This window comes from Engraulis encrasicolus, chromosome 8 (genome assembly GCF_034702125.1).
Source record: "Engraulis encrasicolus isolate BLACKSEA-1 chromosome 8, IST_EnEncr_1.0, whole genome shotgun sequence".
NCBI lineage: Eukaryota > Metazoa > Chordata > Actinopteri > Clupeiformes > Engraulidae > Engraulis > Engraulis encrasicolus.
This window is the reverse complement of record NC_085864.1, coordinates 8873111-8886864: the sequence shown is the minus strand read 5'-3', so window position 1 is coordinate 8886864 and position 13754 is coordinate 8873111. Positions and strand designations below refer to the sequence as shown.

The window sequence follows — 13754 nt, the reverse complement described above, 5'->3', positions numbered from 1 at the left end:
TTGCTCAAGGGCACTTCAGCCACGTAGGGAGGTGTGAATAGAGTCAAGAGTGGCATTTGAACCTGCAACCTTTTGAACTGAAGTCCAGCTCCTTAACCACTAGGCCACGGCTGCCTCCCACACATGCACAGTAAGGACACAAACATGTGCATAATCAGTTCACTCATGCTCCATTCACTCATCTACAGTACATATGTTTTATTTGGGATTCAGCACCCAGTTACAAACTGTATTAATCATTAGACGATAGCGACTCCTCCATAGTCCTCCTATAGTCCTTCCTATTAGTCTGGTAAATGTTTCACAGGTGATTATTTCTGTGAAATGAAAGCGTACTGTAGCAGGAACTGATCCTGTGGGCTGTGCTGCCCTGCGGACTAGGGGGGAAGATAATGGAGGATGAATGAATGAAGCAAAGGGCAGCACTCATCAGATTTTTCTTAGCGATTGCCATTGCACGCCATTTGCCAAAACGTTTTTAGGCGAATAAATAAAGAAAAATCTGAAGAGTGCTGTCCTTCGCTTCATTCACTCACCACTGCTACAGGACATGTAGACTGAAGCGGAGGTACACAGGTGTAGGCGTGTGTGTATGTGTGTGTGTGTATTTGTGTGTGTGTGTGTGTGTGTGTGTGTGTGTGTGTGTATTTGTGTGTGTGTGTGTGTGTGTGTGTGTGTGTGTGTGTGTGTGTGTGTGTGTGTGTGTGTGTGTGTGTGTGTGTGTGTGTGTGTGTGTGTGTGTGTGTGTGTGTGTGTGTGTGTGTGTGTAGGTCTCACCTGCCCTTCCTGTGTGCGTCCAGCTCGTCAGCAGGTGTGGGGTTGAGCGTGGCGTTTAGCTCCGCCTGCTCATCCAGCTGCTGCTGCAGGTAGAAGGCCTTCAGCGGGTTCATCGTCCAATCAAACAGCGGGTCGTACAGCAGTACCTGAGCAGTGGACCAATCACAATGACACACAGTAAGCGCATTACATTCATTACACATATAGAAGATCAATTCACACATTGATGGGTTTGTTGATGGGATTCACTGTCAAGACATTTCATGATCTATAATCTCAGGCCCGGGTGTCACCTGTGTCCTGCCGATCCATTTCATCTGGCTCGAAGCCAGACATAGTAAAGCTATACATCCACACACATCGCTACTAGTTACTTGCTCAGCAAGCAAAGTCCATAGAATGTCTACAGTATGTGTTCCAGCAAAGCGAGGAGGCGTGGAGAGTACAAGCACTGCGATGTGGGTGGATCCTGAGATAAAAATACTTTTACTTCGAGTGAGGCGAGTATGCGAGTAACCAATTAGAATGCAGAGTTCGGATTATTCACAGTTACTGTAACTTGAGAAAAAAAAAGAAAATTGGGTAACACTTTACTTAAAGCCAACATTATCAGCGCATTTATAACAATTGTAACGCACATTATAATTACTTACAACATATTATGACTACACTCATAATGCTTCATGATGCTTTATATTAACAGTTATGACTAACTATGAATCTAACTTATAATGCTTTATAAATCCAAGGGTGTCATGAGTGCTCATGACTGGCTATAAACTACAGGCTTCCTGATGGGGCTTATAGTACATTATGAGTACCTAAACCCCTCTATGCACAGACCTGGATGATAAACTGTCATAAGGGCTCATATGATGCTATAATGTTTCATGTGAGATCATAAGTCGTCAATGTGTGCTCTAAGTAAAGTGAAGTTCATATGGATGCATCTATAATGCACTGTATAATGCACATCTATAATGCATCATAATGTACTGTAAGCCCCATCAGACAGCCTGTAGTTTATATCCTGTCATGAGCACTCATAACACCCTTGGATTTATAAAGTATTATTAGCTACATTCATGGTTATGCATTACTGTTAACATAAAGCATCATGAAACATCATCGGTGTAGTCGTAATGCTTTGTAAGTAATTATAATGTGCATTATAATTTGTTATAAATGCGCTCATAATGCGCTATAGATATGGGCTTCATAGAAAGTGTTACCGAAAATTGACATGAGAAAGTGGCGAGTAGGCAAGGGAGCGAAAAGCGAGGAACTAGTAGCGACGTGTGTGAATGTAGCTTAAAGGGACAGTTTGGTCAATTTCAACATGCAGTTGTATTGCTCACGCTACCCTTGACTTGTCAGTACCTGGTGATGCCACATTTTTCGGCTCAGCCCTTTCCGAGATATGAGCAATTCTAATGGGGGCAGCGTTTGTTTACATTTTTAAAAAATGAAACATAGGCCAACTCCAAATATTTTCCCAAAAGGTACTGCTGTTTGCTAGTTGTCTGCTGATGTTTTATAACCTTTCGGATGTTTTTGGGAATAAATAAAAATGTTTTTTTGAAATGTAAACAAAGAGCTGCCCCCATTACAATGACCAGGATCTCGGAAACGGCTGAAGAAGAAGAAAAAAAAATCTGACAAGTCCAGGGTAACGTGAGCATTACAACTGCATGTTGAAATTGACCAAACTGTCCCTTTAATGCAGAGATGGCCAGAAGAGAGCTAGTACATCTTTTGTAGAAGGCCTCACCTCCACAATGGTGAGCAGAGCTTCCTGTGAGCTCCTCATCACCTCCATAGTCTTCTCACAGCATCTGAACACATGACAAAAAATATCATCAATGTACAGATTAACAGTTGACCAAACCTATATAAAAGTGTTAATCGTTACAGATTTCAGTTTAAAATTAGAGTAGGAGATGCTACCAAACAGAGGCAGAAACCAGGAAAGAAAAACAGTATGTGACAAGAATTGGCTAAACGGAATACTGTAGCTGGCAGTGACGTTTTAGTAGTCGGGGTAGTGCAACCACAGATACTGCCACTATTGTATGGATGAAATGTTTTTTTAGAGTATTATCTAAGAAGCATCTCCATTGCAGTACATTAATTACACATTTCCAATTAATGTATGGCCATTAGCTGTGATAGTACCACATTGCTCCAGGGACTGTAACCAATACCCTGCAAATACAAAGTAACTGCAAGTCATTTTCGATAAAAGCATCAGCAAAGTGAATTGTAATGTAATGTAACACAACAGTATATGACAACAATCACAGGTAAAGAATACTGTAGTGAGTCCCCTGACCTCCGGAAGACACCTTCGACTCCGGTGATGCCCATGCCATCAACGATGTCCCTGGAGAGGCGGAAGGGCACCGTCTCAGGGGTGGGCAGGATCTTGCCCTGCTCAAACGCCACACCTGGAGATATGGTTATAATAGTCACCCCACTGCATGGCACTGACACTGTTAGAGGAACTAGGGGAGATATGGGGTACAGTTCATTATCCCAACTCCCATCCTCGTCCGGCCTGTGCTTGTGGCCTTGGACTTCGCTGATGCCCCGCCTCCATGGAGACAACAATAACATTTCCCCGCCGTCAATCTAGCCACAACAACTTTTGGGGGACCTTTCCCCATTCAACATCCCGATTGCAGAGGAGAAAATGAAATTTGAATTGCGCTTTTGCAAGATATTGAATTAAACCTCTTATCAATTACCTCATGTGATGTTATCACAACGCAACATGCAAAAGGGAGGACAGAAGTAAGGATAATGCACCCATGGTTTCACAAGTCAACATACTGCACTGACAGCAGTATACAAGGGTGATGGTGAAAAAAAAAATCCTGAGCCTGAAATTTTTTCCCTGCTCTAACGACGACGACAAGATACTGCATAGTGACGTAACGTAGGCCTATTTTGACATATTATTCAAACATTGAATAGCCTGTGTATGATCATTATTCAAGCCTGATAGTAGAAGAAAACCCTGAACACTTAATTATTATCAATGTTTTTGATCAAGATTTTTGCAAACTCTGTCAAGCCTGAAATCAGGCATGGAGCCTGAATACTATCAGCCCTGAGTATAGGAATTTCATTGTTTGTAATGTCTGATGTTTGGTTTCCATCTGACCATGAGTAAAGATGAGCTGTTCAAGTCAAGATGCATCGTGATTGTGTCTGCTTACCCAAGTCAATATGGACCAGCTCAGCTGTCTGCTCATCTATCAGAATATTCTGGATGTGGCGATCACCCAGGCCCACAATGTAGCCCACTGAAACATACAAAGAATAATTTTTAACTCTCACAAAAAGAACAAAACCAAAAATGTAATTTCCCTTGTGCTGGGTTTTACAGTAGTATTTTCACAGTATGGACCAGCTGTCATTTTACATTACATTACATTATTCTTAGTTGACACATTAATCTAAAGCGACAAATAGTTATTTATTTCCAGGACCAGCATAGAGTGAGGTAGGGAGTGGAAGGGTGGGATTGAAACCTGCAACCCTCTGATCTTAAGACCAACTCCCTAACCCTAAGCATTAGGAGATGGAGGATGGAGCAGACATGAGTATGGGTGCAAGACCATGTTGCCGATAGATAAGTTGTAGTTTAGGGGTTAGGACCACTTTACCGATGAACAGGGCCGGATTAAGATGGTCTGGGGCCCCTAGGCTACAGGTTGCTGTGGGCCCCCCGGAGACAAACTTACAATGACAGTGTCATAATTACAAGATAGGAATTGAGGATAAAATGTCTACCAACTGTACTCAACATGACACATTATTTTTTCAACATTGCATCCTGTCACAATTTTGCATTTTTTTTTTTTTTTAAATTGGCCAACCTGGGGCCCGCTGGCAGGTGGGGGCCCATAGGCTGCAGTCATATCTAGCCTGTGCATTAATCCGGCCCTGCTGATGGATGAGGTGTAGTTTATAGTGTGCAGGAGCACTTTACCGATGGAGGAGGTGGCTACGCTGCGCGTGTAGGCCAGCCGGCGCTCCAGCCAGACCGCCGGGTCCAGGAAGCGCTCCATGCAGAAGTAGCGGAAGACGGGCCGGAAGTTCTGGCACACCTCCGTGAAGGCCTGCATCTTCCGATCTGAGTCCAGTTTCTGGGCCTCCTGTGACCGGACATGCAGATGGGAAAAACAGGTGAGGAAAACAAAATACATCCTTCTGAAACCCTAGAGCAGTGGTCACCTACCTTTTTATTCCCGAGATCCCTAACCTCTGCCTAGATGGCAAGCAAGATCTCACTCTTGAAGTGTTGACAGAAGGCTGAGGCTTTCAATTTAGACTTACTTTAGTTTAGTAAGATTATTATCAATATCTACAGTATATACTAGTAACTAGAGGTGGAAAGAGTACAGAAAAAATGTAATTGAGTAAAAGTACTTTTACCGGTACTTTGCTTAAATTGTACTCAGAGTAAAAGTACAATTACCCATCTATAAATGTACTCAAGTAAAAGTACAAATTTGAGAGTAAAAGTTACAAGCTACTTTCAGTTGTTTAATGCAAAAAAAGGATGAGTCATGAATCAAATTCAGCACTAACGTTTTTTTTAAAATGAATATTCCAAAAAATCAAAATACAGCTTTTAACTAGAAATGCACTCCAAGAATGCAGACCACCGCAAAGGAAGCGTTTTTTAGAACATTTAACTATGTTACACTTTTTTTTGTTTTAGATTTGTACAGTGTAATGGAATGGTGATGAATCTTTTAAAAAGTCCTGGTTCAGGTTGGTGATCCGGATCACCAAAAGAATTGAATCATTTGGGTCATTTTCAGAGGTGGAAAGAGTACTAAAATATTGTACTCAAGTACAAGTACCGTTACTCTGTTGAAAATGTACTCAAGTACGAGTAAATTTACCAGTCAAAAAATCTACTCAAGTAAAAGTAAAAAGTAAATAATTTAAAATGTACTTTGAGTAAAAGTAAAAAGTTACTTTTTAACAATCAGTGTTTTCTGCCTCTAGATGTGCAAGGGGTGCACTGGGTTAGAGGAAGAACAGCTGATGTTGATCTGAAGTTAAGTGAAGTTAAGTGAATCTCCATTGTCAGCCTCCATGTCAGCCATCATCGTCTGAGTGAGAGACAGGTCGCACGCGCCAACTCTTTTTCTAAACTAGGCTAGTTTTTTTTTGTTTTTACTCAGTAACGCTTGTGCTGTAAAATGTACCGAAGTACATTACTCGAAAGAAAATGTACTTAAGTAAAAGTAAAATTACAAATTTTAAAAAGTAGTTTAAAAAGTACAAGTACACAAAAAAGCTACTCAATTACAGTAACGCGAGTAAAGTAATTAGTTACTTTCCACCTCTGGTCATTTTGAAAAACTAAGTCTCATCCAAATCCGTTCATAAAGTCATGAGTTGTCAAACAAACAGACAGACAGACCGACGCAACTGAAAACATGGCGGCTGTAACAATAACAAAACCATAATCTAAAACTTCACAAAGCTTTTGTTCATTTTCAGCAGGAGCTGATTTTCAAAGTTCTCAGCTGAAAGTCTTGCCCTCTTCGCCCGTAGCCTATAGAGCAACCCTGCTGAGCTATTTCCACTCGTGCGTTTGAAAATAAATAATTGGTCCAAATTAGGCCAAGGGTTTTCACCACCAGAAGTTGAACCTGTGGTAGTATCCTCTTCATCAGGTGCTTCCCTCCTCCATGGTCTCGACTAGTGTTGTAGCGCTCGAGACCGGTCTTGATCTTCGGTTTTTGGTCTTGGTCTTGGTCTCGAGGTGGTCTTGGTCTCGACAGTTCTGTCTTGGTCTTGGTCTCGGTCTCGATACCCTCCGGTCTTGGTAATGTCTTGGTCTCGGACTAAGCGGTCTCGACTACATCCCTAGTCTCGACTAGTAGACTTGATGGTGACAACGCACAGCGATGCTCCAAATGAGACGAGGGGAAAAGGGCGCGCATAGGGCAAGACTATACTTTTCAGGCAAGGCCAAAGAACGTTAGATTCACGTTCTTTGGCAAGGCCAGGAAGTTGTTCCGGGACACAAGAGTTTTTTTCCGCCCGAATTTAAATTTTTCGCCATCAATATTTTTTTACTCAGTAACTTGAGGGGATTCAAATGTAACTAAGTACAGTTACTTAGGTCAAAATGTACTTGAGTAAAAGTAAAAGTTACACCTTTCAAGAACTACTCAGAAAATTACAAGTTACTCTAAAAAGTACTCAATTACAGTAACTTGAGTACATGTAATTAGTTACTTTCCACCCCTGCTAGTAACTAGCAATTGTATTGCTATGGGAGTCATGTGATGGCTATGATGACTGAACATAGTCATGTAGGATATTGTATTAGCCCGAATACAAGACAACCCTGAATAAGATCAAGAATGTGTGTGTGTGTGTGTGTGTGTGTGTGTGTGTGTGTGTGTGTGTGTGTGTGTGTGTGTGTGTGTGTGTGTGTGTGTCGGTGTGTGTGTGTGTGTAACCCCTCACCATCATCTTCTTCCTGCAGGCCAGGTTGGTCCAGTCGTGAGGCTTGAAGCGCCTGTGTGCTCCCATTTGTGGGTCCACTAGGAACTCCCCAATCGGCACTGTCCCAGAACACCACTCCAGAACCCCACTACGCTGGGAGAAAGGCACCACCTGACGGACACACACACACACACACACACACACACACACACACACACACACACACACACACACACACACACACACACACACACACACACACACACACTACTATATATGGTAGGGCTGCACGATTATGGAAAAAAAATCATAATCACGATTATTTTGGTCAAAATCGTAATCGCAATTATTAATCACGATTATAGACTTTTTGCAGATTTTTTTTTAAATTATAACAAGATGAAATATAACCAAGAATGAATTATATACGGGATGAGCAAAATAAAATGAAATGTAATAATTATGTAAAGGCAATAGCATGAAACTTAGGTGGACAGATTTCTGGCCAGAAACACCAGCTTGTCAGTATGTTCTGGCTTCAAGGACGCTCTCAAAGGTAGGTCACTATTGCCACGATTAAATTACGATTGAAATCACGACTTCGATTTCACTATTTCATCACGAATTTCGATTATCTATGATTAATTGTGCAGTCCTAATATATGGTATAGTATAGTATGGAGAGTGTACAGCATATTGTGGTCTACTGTATCTTCGTTGGATGTTGAGCTTCCTCTTATGATTCTAAGTATAGTGTGTATGTATAATGTAATGTATGGTGTGTATGTGGTGTAGCATACTGTTTGTTTGTTTGTTTGTTTGTTTACATTTATGGCCAAATATGCAACTGTGGCTATTTCATGGCCAGTACAGGTTGTAGCATACTGTAGTGTAATGCAGTCTACGCATACGGTCTACTGTACCTTGTATCGTCGGATGTTGAGTTTCCTCTTGCGCGTCTCGGCGTTGCGCTGCAGCAGAGTGGAGCACATCTGGAACACCTGCTGCATCACAGCATCCTGACGCAGGTCATCCTGGCCCTATTCGCGCACACACACACACACACACACACACACACGCACACACACACACACACACACACACACACACACACACACACACACACACACACACACACACAATTTAGAAGTCAAGTGAATCTTGAAGAAGCAAACACACCCAACCACAGTGGATCCCATGAAAAAAAACATTCCAACAAAAATCAAGGAAGTATTTCCCCGATTTCCCATCAATGCTACTCTATGCACTTCCCTCAGCATACATTTTGACTTGAACACTCAACCTTGTAATAGATCAGTGGTTCTCAACCATTTTTGACCTCATCATAATCCTGCCAATGCCCCAACGGCAACTAAGCACCACCTCCCCTTCACCTGTATTCTTCTCAACGCCCCCCTAGGGCTCCCCAATGCCCCCTGGGGGAATGTAGAGCCCCTGTTGAGAAACACTATATCAGACTAAAATCACTTGTCAGCAAAGCTGTGTGTTTGCGCTCCTCTTTCCGTTTCATCAGAAGTAAAGCCATGTGTTTGTCTGTTGCACTATATTAAAGCATCCACTTTGAAAGTTCAATATTTAGCCTTTATACACAAAGGCAGCAACTCGACTACAGAGAGAGGAGGCGGCGTGGAGAGTCCAGCCTTATCAAACTACAAACACCTCTCATCAAACATCACTTCACGCCTACACGCCATCCATCAAAATGTCAAGATGGCCGACTTTTAGACAAAAAGACTCTCCTAATCATTAACAGCCTCGCGGGGCGGAATGGAAAACCAATTGAAACAACTTGTACACAATTCCTGGTAGGGAATAGAGACTTTCCACACTCTTGTTCACATTCCAGTGACCTCATGAGAGAGAGAAAGGGATCGGCATTGGAAGAATGTCATTTGGGCTCATTACGTCACCAAATGGTAGACCACCACCTCTGCTTGCTTACCTACTTCAGAAAGTCTATGGCAGTGTTTTTCAACATTGGGGTCAGGACCCTATGAGAGGGTCACCTGAAATGTCCAGGGGTGAAAGAAGAAATGAAGAGTTCAGATGCAAAACCCCCTAAGTCCTTTTCAGAAATTATTCATAATTCATTTTTATTTAATACAAAACTATCAAAATTGCACATTTTTTTATTTTATTTATGTAATATATCTATTTATATGTATTATCAAGTACATGAATGTAAACCAATCCAACAACCGGGTTCTCTAAAAATATAGAAGTGCAGGTCTTCAGAAATGGAGTTAGGGGGTTTTGCATCTGAACTCTTCAAATGCAAGTAAATATTACTATAATGATCTATAACATAATAACTACAGTAGCTAACATTCTGACTGAAACACCACATGCAATCTTATCTTATGATTCTTTAATGAATATCTATAAGTTTAATAGCTTACAAATGAGCTCCTCGCTTTTTTTGTTTTTTTTTTAACATATATTGGGTCCGCAAAAATACAAAATGGGGCCCCAGGACAAAGGCAAGGGTGTCAAACCTAATGCCCGGGGGCCAGATGCAGCTTGCCAGATGACTCAATGAAGCCCCAGAGAAAAAAAAAAATACAAAAGATCTAAATCTCTAGGCCATTACAAAGTTGCTGCAGCTGTCTGTGTGTTAGTGCATGTCTGTATACAATGTCCTGATGTCTCTGTGAGTGTCTTGGGTGGTCTAGTGTGGGTGGGTGCGTGCGTGCATGTGCGCATGTGCCTTACCTTGACAAGCTGTCTGTGGCTCGTCGTGTGTGCGTATGTGTGTGTGTAGGTGCGTGCCTGCATGCGTGCGTGCTTGTGTGTGTGCCTGTCTGCACCTTACCTTAACAAGCTGTCTGCGGCTCTTCCCGTCTGACCCCACACAGTCGATGATCTTGGGGAGGTTGACTCCCCCCGCCAGGTGGAAGTTGGGCTTGAAGGAGTGGATGCTCACCAGGTTCTCATATTTACCTGACGGGTCCACCTGGAAACCCATCACATCACATTCCATTACATTTGACTTGCAATACACACACACACACACAGGCAAGGAATATAGCTTTGTGACTCAGTTGTTTCATGCTTTCATGTATGAAAAGTGCAATTTTCCCAGTCATAATTGATACTTAGTATTTGTGAAAAAGGTAACATTTGTGAATGGACAGCAAGAATTCTGGAAAGAAACTGCCTTTGGTCCATTGGCTGCTGGTTGAATCAGCTAAACTATTGAAACACATTGAGCTGCATGTCGTGTATTACTTGTGCTATATACAAATACAGTTGTTATCACTATTATTACACTACTACATAGTGAACTACTGTGAGTTATTGAACATTTCAAATCAGGCCGTGTGCTTACCTTGATCTCCATTGTAGGAATGCTGACCTCACTCAGTTCCTGAATCTTAGTCAGGGGCTGGGTAGCAGGGATGGGGATAGCCTCTGTTAACACACACACACACACGCACACGCACACGCACACGCACGCACACGCGCGCGCGCATGCACGCACGCACACACACAGAATAACTCACTCTTCTCTGTCTTATCTGCTGGCAGTCATGTATAAAAGCGTGAACACACAAGCACTCAGACACAGACATACATACACACACTAACTCACTCTTCTCTGTCTTGTATCTGCTGGCGTCCATGTATGCCAGGGTGATGTAGGCATCACACAGGGTCTCCATGCCCCTCACCATGGCAGCTCGCCGCTTACGGATCTTATTCAGGATAGTCTTCGCCACCTCAGAACGCTCCTGCCACGAGGGAAATCACCATCATCATCATCATCATCATCATCATCATCAGTGCAATCATCATGATAATAGCATAATTATACCGGTAGATCTTATTCAGGATAATCAGAACGCTCCTGTAAGCATCAAAATCATCGTCATCAGCATCGTAATCACTATCATCAGTCCAATTATCATCATAATAGCATAAAGATCTTATTCGGGATACTCTTCGCAACCTCAGAACACTCCTGCCAGCATCAAAATCATCATCATCATCATCATCACCACCATCAGTCCAATCATTACCATTCCAATCAGTATAACAGTATAGATCTTATTCAGGATACTCTTCACCATCAGTATTGTAATCATCATCACCATCATCATCCTCCTCATCACCATCAGTGCCATCATCATTGTCATTGTCCCTATAATTATCATCATCACCACCACCATAACCATCATCACCATCATCCTCACAATCATTATCATCATAGTATATGGATCTTATTTAGGATTCCCTAAGCCACACAACACTCTTCTCGTCATAAATAATATCATCATCATCACCATCATCATCAGTATCACTAAGATTATGATCATCATCATCACCATCATTGTCTTAACCATCAACAATATTGCTACTTTCTTTCTCATCATCATCATCATCATCAAAATCATAATCATCAACACTATCACTATCGTCTTCATCATCATCATCATCGTCGTCGTCATAATAATACAGTATATAGATCTTTTACTATTCATCGTAATAGTATATGGATCTCTTATGAAGCCAGGATTTTCTTCGCCACCTCCGAATGAATTACCTCCTGTAATGCAGAGGTAACGTGCCTGTTAGCAATAGCAACACAGGGTTTGTGTATATGAGTGTGAGAGTGTGTGTGTGTGTGTGTGTGTGTGTGTGTGTGTGTGTGTGTGTGTGTGTGTGTGTGTGTGTGTGTGTAGGGCAGGCGTACCAGGTCGAGAGGTGAGGACTGTCGTTTTCCACCGCCCCTGGAGAGGGCACTGCGTGAGAAGCATTCGTCCTTGTTGGCGTTGACCAGAGCCAGGATGATGAAGAGGGTGTGGTGGGGGTGCTCCAGGGACGCCCGGTAGATCAGCTGACACACACACGCACACATACACGTTGTAAATGTAATATAAAGAAACTTATAACTTATTTATTTCTATCAACTTTTCATTAAGTAGCTTATAATTAACTGATCAATTATGTCTATAATTTATTTTATGAATTTATACTATTTTAATTAAGTTATAGCTGGTGATGTGAAGTACTGTATTTTCGCACCACTTGATTCCCTCATAGCCATCATCACCAAGTCATACCACTAGCACTGTTCTCAGGCCAACCATGCCCTTGCCCGCACCAGTTACATTTGGAACTTGAATGCTGATCTGCGAACCTCCCGTGTTCATGCTCTAAACCAGTGTTTCCCAACCTTTTCTGTCTCACGTACCCCCTAAGCCTCTTAGTTGTGCCATGAGTACCCCCTAATTCATGTTCTATATCGTTTTCTCTGTCCTAATGTGACTGCTCCATACATTTGTTATAATAATAACATTTTTCCAAGTACCCCCTGCAGTGTGCTCGCGTACCCCTAGTGGTACACGTACCCCTGGTTGGGAAACACTGCTCTAAACTTTTCCGTATGTGATCATTTGTTACCCTGATGAACCTGCTGACATCCATGCTGTCATCATGGTTTGCAGAGAAAGACCAAGTATTTTTCGCCTCAGGAACCAACTATCCGGTTCCCAAACATTCAGACTAGTGGCGTGAACACGTCGGCCGGTTCCAGATTAGGTATGGAAATGGAACAGGCAATGGAACAGTTGTCTGTCAGCCTGAATGCACCGTAACCCCTAAATGCACGCTGTTCCACCAGTGGAACACTTTAACAGTCACTGAAATACCTTTACTACCATAGTACTACACTACTATGTCAGTACACAGAGACTCTACATAACGAATTGATCATTAACATTTTGGTTACAGCTAATTTATAACAGGAGCCGTGTCACCCATTGACACCTAAAGCACCTGCAAAAAGGGTGCTGAATGCCTGAGCCCTGTTTAAGAAAAGTTGCCCTCAGCCTATTGAATATCGTAGCCTCTGAAGCACATAAACATTGCATTTAAACACTCAGTGTTTAGTCCCTCATCTTGCATTAGAATGAGTTCATTCAGCTCTAACATACCAAGATTTTTCATAAAATAGTCTCAAATCTCATGACCCTGAATGTTGCGTCATGCAGCTCCAGTCGCCAGGGCCAATGTTGCGCAACGCAACATCCAGCATCAATGGGTTAAATGAGTAAAGAAACAGCAAGAGAATGAAGGGTTTAGAGTGTCCACCTGGTTGAGGACATTGTGGAAGCCGACGTCTTCTGAGGAGGAAGAGGAGGATGATCCCCCGGACACCTTACTGCCCATACGTGCTGCCAGCTGATACATCAGAGGCAGGAACTTATAGGACGGGATCTTAGTCACCGCCGTCTGAAAGAGAAGAGAAGCGGAGAGGAGAGGAAATGAGAAGAGAGGGAGGAGAGGAGAGGAGAGGAGAGGAGAGGAGAGGAGAGGAGAGGGGGGAAAAGGGAGGAGAGGAGGAGAGGACAGGAGAGGAGAGGAGAGGAGAGGAGAGGAGAGGAGAGGAGAGGAGAGGAGAGGAGAGGAGGGGAGGAGAGGAGGAGACGAGAGGAGAGGAGAGGAGAGGATGGGAAAGGGAGGAGAGGAAG

At 42.6% G+C, this 13754-nt stretch overlaps 1 protein-coding gene across 1 annotated transcript in view; it reads right to left on the bottom strand.

Moving 5' to 3' along the window:
• atm (ATM serine/threonine kinase) overlaps positions 1-13754 on the bottom strand; it is a 51879-nt gene that overhangs the window by 888 nt on the left and 37237 nt on the right. Inside the window, exons 45-56 of the mRNA XM_063204947.1 lie at positions 13375-13515; positions 11975-12118; positions 10874-11012; positions 10610-10692; positions 10094-10234; positions 8184-8300; positions 7282-7431; positions 4775-4940; positions 3999-4085; positions 3110-3224; positions 2549-2612; positions 778-923 (exon numbers count right to left, since the gene is read on the bottom strand). Of these exons, the coding sequence (XP_063061017.1) occupies positions 778-923; positions 2549-2612; positions 3110-3224; positions 3999-4085; positions 4775-4940; positions 7282-7431; positions 8184-8300; positions 10094-10234; positions 10610-10692; positions 10874-11012; positions 11975-12118; positions 13375-13515 (1493 nt within the window). The remainder of the gene's footprint in view (positions 1-777; positions 924-2548; positions 2613-3109; positions 3225-3998; positions 4086-4774; positions 4941-7281; positions 7432-8183; positions 8301-10093; positions 10235-10609; positions 10693-10873; positions 11013-11974; positions 12119-13374; positions 13516-13754) is intronic.